The 14,967-nt window shown below is 36.7% G+C and overlaps 2 protein-coding genes across 2 annotated transcripts in view; one reads left to right on the top strand and one right to left on the bottom strand.

The window, feature by feature from the left end:
- The window catches only part of LOC116292704 (kinetochore-associated protein 1), a 51,373-nt gene extending 39,120 nt beyond the window's left edge, over positions 1–12,253 (bottom strand). Inside the window, exons 1-26 of the mRNA XM_089024108.1 lie at positions 12,076–12,253; positions 11,784–11,904; positions 11,190–11,250; positions 10,744–10,798; positions 10,548–10,626; positions 10,389–10,469; positions 10,211–10,245; positions 9,426–9,536; positions 8,761–8,857; positions 8,162–8,226; positions 7,808–7,923; positions 7,146–7,197; positions 6,557–6,658; positions 6,416–6,450; positions 6,006–6,074; positions 5,683–5,758; positions 4,822–4,938; positions 4,259–4,348; positions 4,022–4,081; positions 3,602–3,663; positions 3,301–3,409; positions 2,392–2,535; positions 1,835–1,891; positions 1,548–1,646; positions 923–1,024; positions 24–167 (exon numbers count right to left, since the gene is read on the bottom strand). Of these exons, the coding sequence (XP_088880234.1) occupies positions 24–167; positions 923–1,024; positions 1,548–1,646; positions 1,835–1,891; positions 2,392–2,535; positions 3,301–3,409; positions 3,602–3,663; positions 4,022–4,081; positions 4,259–4,348; positions 4,822–4,938; positions 5,683–5,758; positions 6,006–6,074; positions 6,416–6,450; positions 6,557–6,658; positions 7,146–7,197; positions 7,808–7,923; positions 8,162–8,226; positions 8,761–8,857; positions 9,426–9,536; positions 10,211–10,245; positions 10,389–10,469; positions 10,548–10,626; positions 10,744–10,798; positions 11,190–11,250; positions 11,784–11,904; positions 12,076–12,204 (2,268 nt within the window). The 5' untranslated portion in view covers positions 12,205–12,253. The remainder of the gene's footprint in view (positions 1–23; positions 168–922; positions 1,025–1,547; positions 1,647–1,834; positions 1,892–2,391; positions 2,536–3,300; positions 3,410–3,601; positions 3,664–4,021; positions 4,082–4,258; positions 4,349–4,821; positions 4,939–5,682; positions 5,759–6,005; positions 6,075–6,415; positions 6,451–6,556; positions 6,659–7,145; positions 7,198–7,807; positions 7,924–8,161; positions 8,227–8,760; positions 8,858–9,425; positions 9,537–10,210; positions 10,246–10,388; positions 10,470–10,547; positions 10,627–10,743; positions 10,799–11,189; positions 11,251–11,783; positions 11,905–12,075) is intronic.
- Positions 12,254–12,371: 118 nt separating this feature from the next.
- LOC116292703 (putative RNA-binding protein EIF1AD) lies at positions 12,372–14,791 on the top strand. Its single transcript, XM_031700054.2, has 5 exons — positions 12,372–12,695; positions 13,422–13,530; positions 13,623–13,731; positions 13,875–13,949; positions 14,408–14,791. Exons 1-5 carry the CDS (start codon positions 12,609–12,611, stop codon positions 14,598–14,600), a joined length of 573 nt encoding a protein of 190 aa, XP_031555914.2. The 5' UTR covers positions 12,372–12,608; the 3' UTR covers positions 14,601–14,791.
- The last annotated feature ends 176 nt before the right edge of the window (positions 14,792–14,967 follow it).

Consider the following 14,967-nt stretch of genomic DNA (forward strand, 5'->3'; position numbering starts at 1 on the left):
TTCTAGTGACTAACTTGACCTACCTTAACATAGTCTAATAATACTTGGTCTTTGTCTAGACTGTGATGGATCATGTAAGGTGCTATGTACTTGTTCATCGCTTGAGGAAGCAACTCAGCTGCTTTTACACTGTCAAGAAGTCGAAACACAAGTGTACTGGTAGTCTCCTACGAAGATAAACATTCGTACAAAGATCTTAATCTTTAAAATACTTTCTTTTGCTTTTCGAATGACGTTTGGCAATCAAGTCTACTTTTCCTTTTCAACCATGGTTTTCCTGTCGCCAAATTAAATTTTTTGGGATTGCAAAATCGAGAAAAGCTAGAGAATTTGACTCAGCGAAAGTTCATATCATGACATGTTTTAATCGTTTTAATGATTTATTATTTTATTATGAGCAAATAACGACAAGAAAAGGAGAAGAAATGTTGTGAGGCTGATATTTGGTCCTAAATAAAGCAATACAATTGAGTTGATGATTTTTATTGTTCATTGTTTTCTCACATTGAAGCGCAATGTTGTTACACAACCAAAATAAGGTAGAATATATCAAGAAAAGCGCGGGAAAAACTGCAGCATGTATCGACAATTTAAAACAAAAAAATGATTCTAGAATGCTGAACACTAGCTCATTCAAACATCGGTGACAAATACAGCTATTTAAAAAAATAGTTTGATGAAGGTTTTATTTCATGTTGCATACCAAGCTTTAAATGTTATATATTCATTTGTGAAAATATGCTGGTAAAACATGCAGACAAAGTTTGGGAAAATTCCATATTGGTATGCAACATGCAACAAAATTTACAACAACCATTTTTGAAATAGCTGTAGTTTAGTTATAGATTTAGCTCAGTGTGTGTAAAAAAATTACCACATGGCTAGTGTGGCTCAAAATTAGCAGTAAGGAAGGTTCTGTTACCTTAGAAAACTCAGCAAGGCTAATACGGCAGCTGTATTTAGTATGTAAGTCCAATAACTCTCTCAGGTGGCGAACTAGATCTGCCAGTCCAGCCAATCCACTCTGTATCGTTCAAATCATACGTTATTAATTGCACCGATGACAAGAAGAGACGAAAAACATGCAACGCAAGACTGAGTGGTTTTAACGAACTTGAAATGCATAAATTTGTTAGATATTATATTTTTTGCCATTTTATGAAAGGTTTATTAAACAAATTTTTCGATAGACAACAGGGGAGCTGTAAGGATTTCCCACTGGAGCTTACTCTTCACTGATCCAAGCATATCTCCCATCCCAGCTCCGGTCAAAACACATGCGGAGTTGTTAATACCAATAAGAGGGGTAAATCACAAAGAACCAAGGACCCCTGTCAATCCCTCTTTGATTAACTGATCAAACCCAAAACATTCATTCTAAAATGGTTTCAAAGGAAGTTTTCGTGTTGGTATACTGTATACCATTAAATGTTTAGAGTTTAATCAGAGTCAAGATATAAAAGGAGTTCTGTTGGTACATTCCAACCAGTGGTCCGAGTCAGTGCTATCGTATTCACGCTAATTAACCTGTTTATTCCTTGTTTTACCTGTTTATTCTGTTCGTTTTCTTGATCCTGTGTTGATGAACAAGTAGAAGGTGCTTGTAGTACACTTGCTAACTCAAGAGCATTTGCAGGCCAACCACTCTGTTTAAATGAAAATAGGCTGTCAGTAGATGGAATATAACATCTTTACCAGTGACGCATAGCTTGGAAATCTTCCCCTTTTATTTTGTGATTTTGCACCCCCCCCCCCCCCCCCATAGTCTTAATATTGATACATTCTCAGGAAAACTGACTATAAATATTGTTAACATTGTTAATGTGAAATGAACCTTTTCAGTGAGCTCCATCGTTCTTGCTCTTTGCTCCAACCATGATGCTAGTGTCTCCTACAAAATATACAAAGAATGAACAACAATAACAACAATAATCCACACTTGAAAGCACGGTCGTGCGATTTTGTAATCGCGCATTTGATCTCAGACCAAATTGCACTCCACTCAGTTCAATTACCATCATAAATCACACAATTTAACAGATGACAACCATGATAATATCAATTATAAAATAACTGTTATAAATCCCAGTTATGAAGCACTTGGGGATTGGCAGAACACTCGAGAAGTGTCAAGAAACACTCCTCTACGTGCCATCATTCTCCTAACCTGGCTTCTCTCATGTTCTAACAACCCCCGCGTGCTTTATAACTGCACAAGGCACGCGCGCGCGTTTTCTATTTCTTCAGCACAAAAACAAAATAAAACAGAAATGACAATGACCATTAGAACACCAAAAACAACATTAACATTAAACCAACAGTGATGATAACATACATCAAACATCAAACAACGGTTACAACCAAGAGAGCATAAACATTTATGATACTCACAATGCCTTGTGGAAGTACCCTGATCACAAATGGAACAACATCATCTCTCAACCAAGGAATAATAAGTGATGATCTCAAGTCTTGACGGATTGAACCAAGTAGAGATTCCAACTTGTCTATACTAAAACCTTCCTCAAATAGGCTCTGCATGATAAAACAATACATTCATACAAGGTTTTTTTAAATTAAGCTTACGTTTTATTTTTACGCCCCTGATGTGTGGTCGGCCCCTAAAGCAGACACTGTGCATTCAATGCAAAAAAGGAAGGTAATGCTAAAGGTACTGAGAAGGGTTGCAAAACAGTGGGAGCATGTGTGAACCACAAAAAGTACTATAGTGTTACTTTACGTCTGATCAAACTTTTTTAGTGTGCAATACTTTGCTGATTACACCTGACGGGCAGTAGCAAGCAATGAAATGCAACATATTTGCACAACAAAAGAAGAAACATGATTTTGAGTCAGATGGAGTTACACTCATAATTGCCCTATTTCACTATGACGTCACATCAAAACAATCTATTGTTTAAACGCAAAGGATCATGGTCGTCAGACAGGGTCAAATCAACGCAAATTCATCGAAAATTGTTCTAAAACCTGTATCAATCCACTAAGAGAAGTAGAATAGCCAGCAAAAGCTCAGAATATTTTTAGTACATATTAACACACATTATATCTGAAAACCAGGCCATTTTAGATTAAACTGTTTCATTAGGAGCAAATTTTGTTGAATTAAATTTTGTATTGGATTTGGCGATTCTATCCCCCACATACACAAGCAGTGACGTCATAGTGAAATAGGGCAATTATGCTTCCATAGAATTCAATTACTTCATATGTAAAATTGCATAATATAAGTATTAAAGTATTATTATTCAATGGTTTTGAAAGATTGGCAGCATTACTTACCTGATGTCTCCTCCAGATAGTAACAGCACTGCATATTTCACCATGCTCAAGACAAGGCCATACCTCTGCTAAGAGATCGGCATTACGAAAGCTATGCCAACGTGCACCACTGGAGACACAATGAACTTGAATTAAAGTTTTGGTGATGCAAAGGAAGAGAGTGGAAAAGAGAAAAAAAATCCTATATTCATTTGACCCCTTTTTATCCATTCATAATTATTTCCCCATTCATCTTAAACCATCCATTCCTTTCTCATCCCATTTTATTCTAAAGAAAATAAATATTAGAAAGTTAGGTTACCTGAAATTTTGAATGCTGTAAGCCATCTCATATGTAGCAAGTTTGTCCAGAACAGGAAGAATCTGAATATTTTAAAAGGTTTAAGAAACTGCTTGACTATTTTGTACAAATATAACATGTTAACATGTTAACACTTTAGAGGATTAACATCTTTAATTCAGTCTAAACTCTCCATCAAGATATTGTTTTCTAAATTTCAGTTTTTGATTGACAGTCGTTGAAATGCTAGTCGCTGAACAAGACATCAAACGCGGGTCACACTTCAACGATAATTATATTAGTACGTTCAAACTGCCATTTTTCTGACTGAAAAGACCACAAGTTGATTGATAAATAAAATCACTCAATTTGGAGCAAAATATCATGACATATTATTAGAGTAACTTGCAAAAGCAGAAAGAAGCCTAAGAAATAAATTACCTGTTGGAGCTTTTTGGTTGGAGAGTAGGTCAGTCCATTGGTCATGTCTTTTTGTGACACCTGAAAAGTATCGTTAAAATAAACAGAAAACATTTCTTGTACACTAAGTTGCATGTTGAAAAATATTCTAGTTTTAGGTTTGAAGTGTGTTCCTCATTCGTTCTGTTAGTAAGATTATTTTTATCTTTTTTGATATCATGCTTAACCTTTGGTTTACTGCCATATTTTATTACTTACTCTTTCCCTTGCATAGTGTAGCATATCATATGTATCCTCCATTGTTGGAAGAACTGCTTGAAGGCAGCAGTTAGCCACATATTCATCATCCTTCAAAAATGCAAAATAGTGGAATAGTATTTGACATCTGTTTGGTAATTTTCCTTCAGCAAAGTAGCTAGTATCCTGGGAAGCTGATGGTACGCACTTCACCCCCTCTTTCTAACAGTGCTCTGTTTTAGGAGTATTCAAAGCTGAAGCTACACTGATTAGAGAGAAGTCAAAACAGACATGGATATTCTGAGGATCGGACTGTGGACCTCTAGCTTCAAAGGATGCGCACTAACCAACTGAGCAACACCTGCTCCTATACTAGATGGGTGTTTGTAAAACGAATGAATGTAAAGAAGAAAAGGAAAAAGGATGGAAGGAATATCAAAAAAGGAATAAAAGAAAGAACAATGGAGGCAAGGAAGGAATGAGATTAAAAATGAAGGAAGAAAAAAGGAATGAAGGAAGAAAAAAGGAATGAAGGAGAAAAGAAGCCTAGAATTATCTTCTGTGTTTTGTGTAATTATTCTCACCTTAATTTTAGCAAAACATTCCTTCAGATCATTAACATTGAACTCTTCTTGATCGTTTTCATTGCTCCAGAGAGATACTTTATCCAACAGGGTGTTAGCTTTGACTTTAAACACAAGCTGTAGATTACAACACAAAGGAAGTAATCAAAAAGGAGCGTGAATTGAGAGAAGCTAAGTACTAATGAGACAACCCCAGGGGGTGTACTCGGGTGGGTAACATGACGGGGGGTCCGACGGAGCTTCATATTGCAACCCCAAAAAAATACTCAAACCTGAAATTTTACACCCAAAAAAATACATGGCATCCAAATTTCTGACCCAAAATAATACAAGACTTGAATACTTCAAAGCTGATTTATTGAATTCAACAGGGTTTTCAAATAATTTTCTGATACAAAAATCGAACTCGGAGATGTGACAACCCAAAAAAATACAGGTTTCATTTCAAGACCTAAAAAAATATGTGGCTGGTCTCTTGACCCAAAAAAATACTGGGAACGAAAATTGTCAACCCAAAAAAATACATCAGACCTCCCCGTCATGTTGCCCACCCGAGTACACCCCCTGGGGAGACAACCAATGACTGATCAATGTATCATAACTGTCAGTGATTGATAATGACACGAAAATGTCATGAAAAAAATCTTGATATATGAGAACAATCGATGTTAAATGATGTCTAATAATGTATAATAATGGATTGGTTAACCACATTTTATCCATCAGCACTTAGCTCAAAATATTCTTTTTAATCAATTCTAAGTTATAATGGAGATAATACTGTCTCAGTAAAGCAAGGCATTTCCTCATATCTTCTTATATCTGAAAAGGTCAAGGTCATGTTAAAAAAAGTCATTTTACCTCCACATCTAAACCAAACTGCCTTGCAAATTTTTCTGCAGCATCAAACTGGTGCTTGTGCAGTAGCCTATAGAATCTGAAACATGAAATATAATCTGTACTAAGTATTATTGACCAAAAGATGCAAAGTACTGTGCTGGTAAGGTACTAGAGATGCCAATAACCTTCGTTTATGGCCCACCTGGAAAATATGATTTTATCTTCAATTGATATTTTTTCTGAAGTGTGGAGGTAGAAATACTTGTCAGCAGCCATGACTGCTGTGCAAAAGGGCAGTAACAATAAGATATGCAGGAGTATATGACTATCATTCAAATAGTTACCTATTTTCTGGTAATGCTTCAGTTAAGCATCTTATTCTCAGTGCTACATTGTCTTCTTCATAATCAGATCTAAAAATTGTGTCAACAAAACTAATTCAGTTTAAACTTTCATTAAGATTAAATTAGCTTACATTGGATAATGGATGTCATAGAAACATAAAGAATGGCACTGCAGGTGATAGAAGAAAGAGAGGATACTGGGTGTAGTAGGAGCAAATAGGAGCCCTGCAGGCGGTGGAAGGAAGAGAGGATACTGGGTGTAGTAGAAGCAAATAGGAGCCCTGCAGGTGGTGGAAGGAAGAGAGAGAAGGAAGAAGAGGTTAATGGATGTAGTAGGAGCAAATACAGGATATTGGGTTAGTATAGTAAGCAATAGAGGGACACTGCCTCGAAACATAATTATGACTTACCTGTCAGTGACTGCCTCAATAAAGTAGATTGTTTCCTGAAAATAATTGTCAATTGTGTTAAAATAAATCGAATGACACAACATCTTGTTTCAAATGTTACATTTTTCAGTTATGCAAGTTTCTGTTGATCTTCTTCCTCACCTGACTACTTGGACTATGTGCAATATAACACGCATCTGACACTTGCAATGAGTAAATTTGCTTCATTGATGGAAGAGTGTAAACTTGAAGAAAACGTTTCTCCTGCAAAGTGTAAATTAAAAGAGTAAGAGTAAGAGTAATAAGAGTGTCCTGATTAGTAGCTCATGATCAGTTGCGGTTGGCCAGAAGACAGTCACTTGTCATATTCCATTTATTTATCCATCCATTCAACATTATTACTTCAATTTTCATAAACATGCGAACTATGTTTCTCCAAGATGCACGCTGAAATTTGTTTTTTTTGCTGCCACCAGTCAAAAATATGAAAGGTATTGACTGATAAGGTTTGATTGACAGCAGTGAAAAACCAAATTTCAGCGTGCAACTTGCAGAAACAGAGTTTGCATGTTTATGAAAATCGCAGAAAAGCCTCTAAACCTGACAAGGCATTTAAATCCAATATCTAACAGACCACACCAAACTCCAGAATTTTTTGGGCCACTTAGCTGTGACAACGACAACTACAACGACAGAAAGAACTTATTATTCTTTAAAAAAAACTCAAAAACATCTTAAATACGAGTAATACCTTGATATCTGTAGTTTTTGTCAGTATGATAATCTTGAGTTCCTCTTCACAACTACAAATTAAAAATCCATCTTATGATTGAATATTATAGGTGGTGATACTTTTCCTAATTAAATTAAAAAACACCAGGCTACACAAATAATTGTCATATTAATAGTTTGGAATAGAACCTGAAAAATTGCGGACAGTAAAAACTGTTGTTTGTAGTCTAACTTTTTCCAGGTAGCAGGGCCTCACGTTATTAGATGACAGATCTTTTAATGGGATAAAGATGTGGTTCCTCAACTTGGAAAGAAGGGGACAAGGAAGGGGGCAAGGAAGGAGGAAAAGGAAGGGAGACAAGGAAGGGGGACAAGGAAGGGGGACGAGGAAGGGGGACGAGGAAGGGGGCTAAGGAAGGGGGACAAGAAAGGGGGACATGGAAGGGGGACAAGGAAGGGGGACATGGAAGGGGAACAAGGAAGGGGAAAAGGAAGGGGGACATGGAAAGGGGACAAGGAAGGGGGACAAGGAAGGGGGACAAGGAAGGGGAAAAGGAAGGGGGACAAGGTAGGGAGACATTGAAGGGGGACAAGGAAGGGGGACAAGGAAGGGGAAAAGGCAGGGGGACAAGGTAGGGGGACAAGAAAGGAGGCCAAAAATAGAGGCAATGACCTATTTACCTGGAAGTGCTAGTTTGCACACCACTAGCACTGACAAGCAAGAAGTCCTCTACAGCCAGATGATGCCAGAATGTGATCATTGTAAGTGACTCAACATCCCATAGACTTAACATATTCTGTGGGTTAAATATGAGCAACATGATTAGCAGAAACAACAATGGCTTCAGCATCATCAGGGACCATGGAGAAGAAGAGGCTGTGGGTATAGTCCCAACACTTCTTGGTATATCCACTAAATTTTCTGATCTCAGCCTCCTCCACTTTTACCAAGTCTCTTACATTTTCCAATCCCCCTGAATTTGCCAACATGATATAAATATATTATAGAAAAACTAAGAGTTCAAAAGTTCAAACCTGTTCATCAAGAACAACAACAAAGCTGCCATCACATGAGGTACATGCCTTGAGAACACCAGATCCTGTAAGTATACCATTATTAAATCTTAAGGGACAATGGAGGGAAAGAAAGGGGATAAACTGAAGGGTTGGATCTCCAAATGATATATTTTTAGGACTATTTAGGCCTCCCAAATTCCATGGTACTCGAAATACAGGGCTCGAAATAGCAGCCTACCAATGGCCAAATGACAGGCCAACTTTCAGGTTTGCCAAGCAAAAATAACAATGCACTGCCAAATGAATAATAAAATGACATGCAAAATTTACTGGAATGACCTCCTTTTACTATGCTTCTTTACTTTGGCAGGCTGGGGAAAAAAACTATTTCAAGCCCCACGAACATAAGGCCAACATGGAAATACGTAAGAAATGACACAAATTCTATTGAGAAAAAAGTCTATCTGCTAATTTCTTTTGTATTTTCATGTTAACCTCACGTCCAAGATAATTTATCATATCTCAATTGAGAAATCTGTGCTAGACAAAACAAAACTTGTGGTCAGGAATCTTTGGATTGAAAAAGTAATCATGTATCTTTGGACACACTAGCTTACCTAATATAGAAGATTCAATTGTGTTAAGAAGAACAGTCTTGCTGTCAACTTTTTCTATTGGATCTTTTCCCCATACTGCCATATTTGAATCTTTTCCCTGTTAAAAATGCATTGAATTCTTTGTTTGCATTCAACTTCATTCAATTGATTCATTATATATAGGAATAGTTTGTAAAGGGGGTCTGCTTAGTTCCCCTCTACTAACAATGATATAGGCAAATCCTGTTTTATGAAAGAATTGGGTCAAAAATGATACCAATACAAACAGTATTAGAAGGTGAAACATTTGACTGGCAGAATTAACATTCCCAGGCCTTGCCCTTAGTACTGTATATTTGATCAGGCAGAAATATGTTTCCTTATTTGGTCATTTGTCTTTGTTTTGAAATGATGAAGTTTCCACATATGTCAGGTACGATTTAAGGATCTGTGTTCTGCATTTGCCCCTTTCCCATGCCCTCCCCCCCCTCCAAAAAACCCATGATCTGTTATTTAATCCCCCTCCTTCCCTGTTCTTCCTTCAACCCTTCTCCCTCTACCCCACCCATCCCTCTCCAATTGAGCTTTTCCACTTTGAAGACTGCTACATTCAATTTCATTTATACATACTTTTTTCTACAAATTGAGCTCAATACTATACCAGTGAATATTCTTTGACAACTTACATATGTGATGAATGCTGGGGTTCCCATGTGGGATGCAGTTGTTAGACCTGCAAGAACCTCTTGATGTGCTTCACTTACATCGCTACACTTGGTGATAATAGATTCTTTTAACTAAAAGGATAACAGAGCACCATATTCAATATGAATAACAGAATTCTTAGATGAATCTACTCATTTTATCATGCACATCACTGCCAATACAGTTCAAACATGGCAGCTTTACACAGGCCACAAGTTCCATGGAACCAGGCTTAAAATAACCACTGATGGTAAGTCGCTAGTCGTGATCACAGGCCAAATTAGTTTTAGCTCGGTCATACCTCACTTCTGGCTAAGTGTTATTGGTCAAAATGACTGGCAAGCAAAAATATTTGTCTTGTTCCAATTCCTTCAGATGACCAGCTGTTTTAAGCCCTGATGGAACCCCCCTTTGTGACTGATCAATCATGTTCTTTATGCTTATGGTAGAGACTAGATAAACTAGTTAACCGCGTCGGTGTTTGGAATCGAGCAGTAGGAGAATTGATTTAACTTAATACACCATATGTTTCGGACGTTAGTCCTTTCGTTGGAGCAAAACGTCAGTTTCTGAACATCACACCATATGGTGTATTAAGTTAAATCAATTCACCTACTGTTCTTTATGCTTAGTAAATTGAAACTGAAAGCCCCTTTGGAAATCGGATTGAGCCATGTTTTTCTGCACAGCAGCCATTTTGAAACCCCCTTTTTAAGACCTTGGATCTAACACTGATTTTACTGTAATATTATAGTAACAAACTTACGTCCTTGACTTGGCTGAGGTCTTGACTGTTAATAGCTACAATTTCAAAGAAATAAAGGAGGTTAGTATGAACTTTTAATCTATTTATTTAGTAAAATCATATCAATGAAATAAATTTTAATACAGTGTACAAATGTTCATAAAACTTTGGGATATTTGAAAGAGATTTTGAGATGTACCTTCATGAAGCTCTTGCAGTCTCAAGCAGGAAAACTCAAACAGCAAACCTATTGATGTCAAGATTACTAAGCCTTGCAGACCTGGAAAACATTGATACCAAAAATTGAATTACTGATGAAAAGAAATAAAGTTATATTGACTAACAGCTATATTCATACCATCAGATTTTGGAGGAGTGAAAAAAATATCAAGGAATGTCATCTCATTGCCATTTGCCTCAATGGTTGATACAAGATCCTATTAAAGTAGAAATGTATATAATAATTATTGAAACACAATAGACCTGGCAACCACTTGCATTCACAATAGCATTTCACATTTCATGATCTTCGTGAGCATTACATACTACTGTACCTGTGAGAACAGAATCTGCTGAGAAGCAATATGTAAGAAATGGAATTTTCCAGATCTGAAGAAAAGCAAACATTTCAAGTTAGGAAAAAACTTAATCATGACAAATGCATGTAATGAAGGGTAGCCAGTCAACTCGCCCACGGACCAACTCACCCACACCAACTCGCCCACGTATAATTTCATCGATCATGCATTTGCCAACTCGCCCATGTTTAGAATCACTTTCAGAAATATATAACCGTATATTAAGACTAAATAAAAGTAGTTTGTGAATTAGAGTCTGGGTAAACAATGGCACAAAGTGCAGAACTTAGTGGTTATTTGGTTAAGAACTGATAATTTAAGCTATGCTCTGTTAACTTATGAACCACAGTTCTTGACCAATCAGATTGCACATAGCAAGGTGAATATATATATATAGATTATTAACCATAAAGTATATGTACCTTTCACCGATTGCCATAAAAGTGGAGTCTTCATTTAAGGCTGTTTTGTTCACATCACCATCTACATGAGTATATATCACAAATGAGAGAAAATATTTTATCAAAATGCATTCATTAAACATTTTTCATTGATTTATTCTGTGTGTTTTTTCTTTCCTTTAGCATTTTAAGCCTGGTTCCCATATATGGGCAGCACTCCTGCAATGCTTACGAAACCATCTCCAGTGGTTGTCCCAGTTATGTCCCAAGCACCCTCTGATGCACCCGCATTGTGCAATGCCACCACAGCGAGAAGCATGCAAAATTTCAATATTGTTGCATCAATAATTATAACAGCTGTTGACCACCTATTATGTTTCTATATCCATTTGGATCTCAGGCAAGCTGGGGACAATCAGGGACACCTCTGACTTGCCGTAAGACTTGAACACAACTCAACAGTGACAAAGGTGGACAGACAATCTGCAGTGTCTGCAACAAAGTGTTGCCGACATGTATGGGAACCAAGGTAAAGGAATAAAACCAAAGGGAATGGTTAGCTTAGTTGGATTTTAAACATGGAACATTATAAGGAGCTATAATTTTAATACTAACCAAAATTGAGAGTCGCTTGTAGTACAGTACAACTTGAATTGAACAACAAAACTTGCTTGGAAATCACCGCGCAAAATGCATCTTGTGAGCTAGTACTGAAGATCTTGGGAAGCTCTTCTACCTTTGGTCAAAATCACAAAGGAATGATAGTTTATACTAGTTTATATACTCAAAAAAATAGGGTCGAGAAAAAAGAAACATTTTCCCATGTATTTGAGTTTTAAAATTCATTAGTACAGTGTCAATAATGACGTTCCAGAATTAAAATTTAAATCCGAGCTAAATGTCAAACCTTTCCTCGCGGTGAAACACTGGCTAGAGTATCCACTTGATACAGAGCTGATCCAGTCTCATTCCTAGGACCAAATGTTACTGTTTCTTCTCCTCCAGCAAGCCCAACTTCCACAGCATCCCAAGACATCCTGCAGACAAGATTATTTTCTTTCTTTTCGTCTTGTCGTGTTTTTATTCTTCTCGGCTTTTTTCAATTTCCCGCCTTACAATGCATTCTGGTCAGGGTTGTAATTATGATAATTAGAACACAGGAAGCCCAGAACTCGTAGCAAGTCCCTCGCGGTTGAACCTCATTACAACATGGCGACTGATTGTGCAAACTTTGTACAGAAACGTTGTGTCGATTATTTAAGAAAATTAACAGAAACTTGATCGAAAGAGCTCATCATGGCACAGTAATCATGGACGGATATTAGTTAAGTACCTGTCTGTGTGGCTGTGTGGTGTATAACGGCTTTTATTAGCCAAAAATCTGCGTTTTTGGAACAACGTTCGAAGTGGAGAGAAAACAAGTGAAGAACGTGCGACATCATGTCGAAGGCTACGAAACGAAAACACGTAACAAAAGAGGTTATGGATGAATATGTGGAGCCAGATGATAATCAAGAGATAGTTAAGGTATCTCGAGGAGGCGAAATTCAATGAGAGATATTAAAAAAGAATGACACTGCTGTGTACATCTATTCTTTTTTTTTTACTACTTTCAAATTCAAAGTACACTTCCTGTTGAAAGCTAATGCATAATTTTCTTCGAAATATCATGCCAGAACTGATGTACATTATTCAAAATACAGCTCAGCATCAGCTTGTTGTTTTCAAGCATGACCATATATAATGAACGATGATAGTGATGATGAAATCATGATTAAGATGATAATAATACTAGTCATAAGACTATGTTTTCTAAGTATAGTTCTTCCTTGGGCCTTATAAGCTTAAACAGCCAGGCTCTGGGGGAATGGGGACAAGGGGGGTGGGGGTAACAGTAAAGAGAAAGGGAGGAGTGAGGGGCTACAAAGACTACTTAGGCCTTATAAGATTTAACTACATTTTTTATGGGAAGTGGGAACAGAGCTTAAAATAAAGGTTGGTCAGTCTGCAGCCATGTTCAGAGGACAAATAAGTTTTTGCTCAGTCATTCCTGGTTTCTGGCTCAACGTTACCAGCCAAAATTAACAGCAAGACAAAGATTTGAACAGACTACTTCACAGATATTGTATGATGACTGGCTGTTACTTTAAGCCTTTGGTGGGCAATTAGATGGAGCCCAATTAGAGTGTATACTTACTGGAAGAATACAAATATTTCATGTGTAATGATATTTTTGTATCATCCTTTTAATAGGTTCTGGGAGGCCGTGGTAATAACCTTCATGAAGTAGAAGATGCTGAAGGGAAGAAGTTTCTTGTGAGCATGCCATCAAAATTTAGAAAGAATGTCTGGATTAAGAGAGGTAATCGTGTCCTCTCTTCATTTTTTCTTTATCATTTTACAACATGTTTTGTGAAAAAAAAACTAAAATCATTACAACATTGATATTTTCAGGAGATTTTGTTATTGTTGAGCCAATAGAAGAAGGAAATAAAGTCTGTGCAGAAATAATTTATATTTTATACTCCAAACAAATCAAATACCTAAAAGAAGAAAAGCTTTGGTGAGTAGATACATGGTTTGTGATGACTTGGTGTGATAAGTATTAACAAACAACAAAAACAACAACCATGACAACAATCAACTCTATGTCATACAAACAAATATTAACTTAGTTATGCTTACAAGTAAAAATTGTTTTATCAGGCCAGAAGCTTTTATGGGTGAAGAAGAGAAGAAAATCCTAGAAGAAAAAGAAAATGCACAAACCAAAGAAAACGAGTAAGTTACTACAAAATGTCTCAAAACATCTACGACTCTGCCTAAAAACTTCATATTTTAGTCTGCATTCCTTTCTCTATGTGTGAGCATCCTTTTGAGAATTGGGGAAGAAAATTATCAAAAGGATACTGATGTAAAGGTCCGTAAATGCAGGCTAAAAGTTTGATGTGTGGGTGAATTTGTACATGTTTGGAGGAGTGACCATGACATGTGTTTCTTGAGTGTAAACTCAGTTTGGTGGCATTGGTAGTATATATCATACATAACTATATAGTATTTAGTTTAATTATTGGGGCATCCTGGTGAATACCCTGTTGGCAGAGTTTCCATTTAATCTCCCCTCAAGCAGGAAAACCAAAGTGCAGATGGCTGTGCATAAGTGGAGTCATGTATTTCTTTTATAATTATGATATCTTAGAATTTGGATAATAAGACTAACAAAACTATTCTTATTTCAGGAAAACAAATAAAGATAATAGTGGTTTATCACGTGGGACTGACAGTGACGATGACGATGACTTGTTTGTGAACACCAATCGACCACCTGCATTACAGCACTCTGACTCTGACTCTGACTCCAGCTCAGAAGAAGAGGAAGAAGATGAAAAAGAAAAACTAGGAACAGATGAGGAGGAGGGGCAGGACAAATAGAATGATGAAAAAATTCCTATGTAATTATTATGACGACATCATGTATATCAGACTTGACATATGCAATTTTGAAACTTGGCATTAAACTCTAGAATTGTATGATACCTTCTTAAGTTTAGAATGCAAATGCATATTTTATGTTTGATATGCTTTGCTATGTGAAGTTGAATAAAATAGATATATTAAAAAAAGGTAGTGGTCTAAACTGAAAGCATCCATTAAAAAGAGAATGAGGAAAAGGAAACCTCTGCATGCAGGGTCCCTAAAACTATAAAATGATTCTCATGTATCGATCTTAGGGAGCTCTGAGTAAGGAGGAGATTGGAGTGTTCTGGTCACGACAGCAACTGGAAACCACTCTCGAGAA

Source organism: Actinia tenebrosa, unplaced genomic scaffold (assembly GCF_029948245.1).
Source record: "Actinia tenebrosa isolate PJP-AT-01 unplaced genomic scaffold, QUT_ActTen_1.0 PGA_scaffold8__29_contigs__length_14323225, whole genome shotgun sequence".
Taxonomy (NCBI): domain Eukaryota; kingdom Metazoa; phylum Cnidaria; class Anthozoa; order Actiniaria; family Actiniidae; genus Actinia; species Actinia tenebrosa.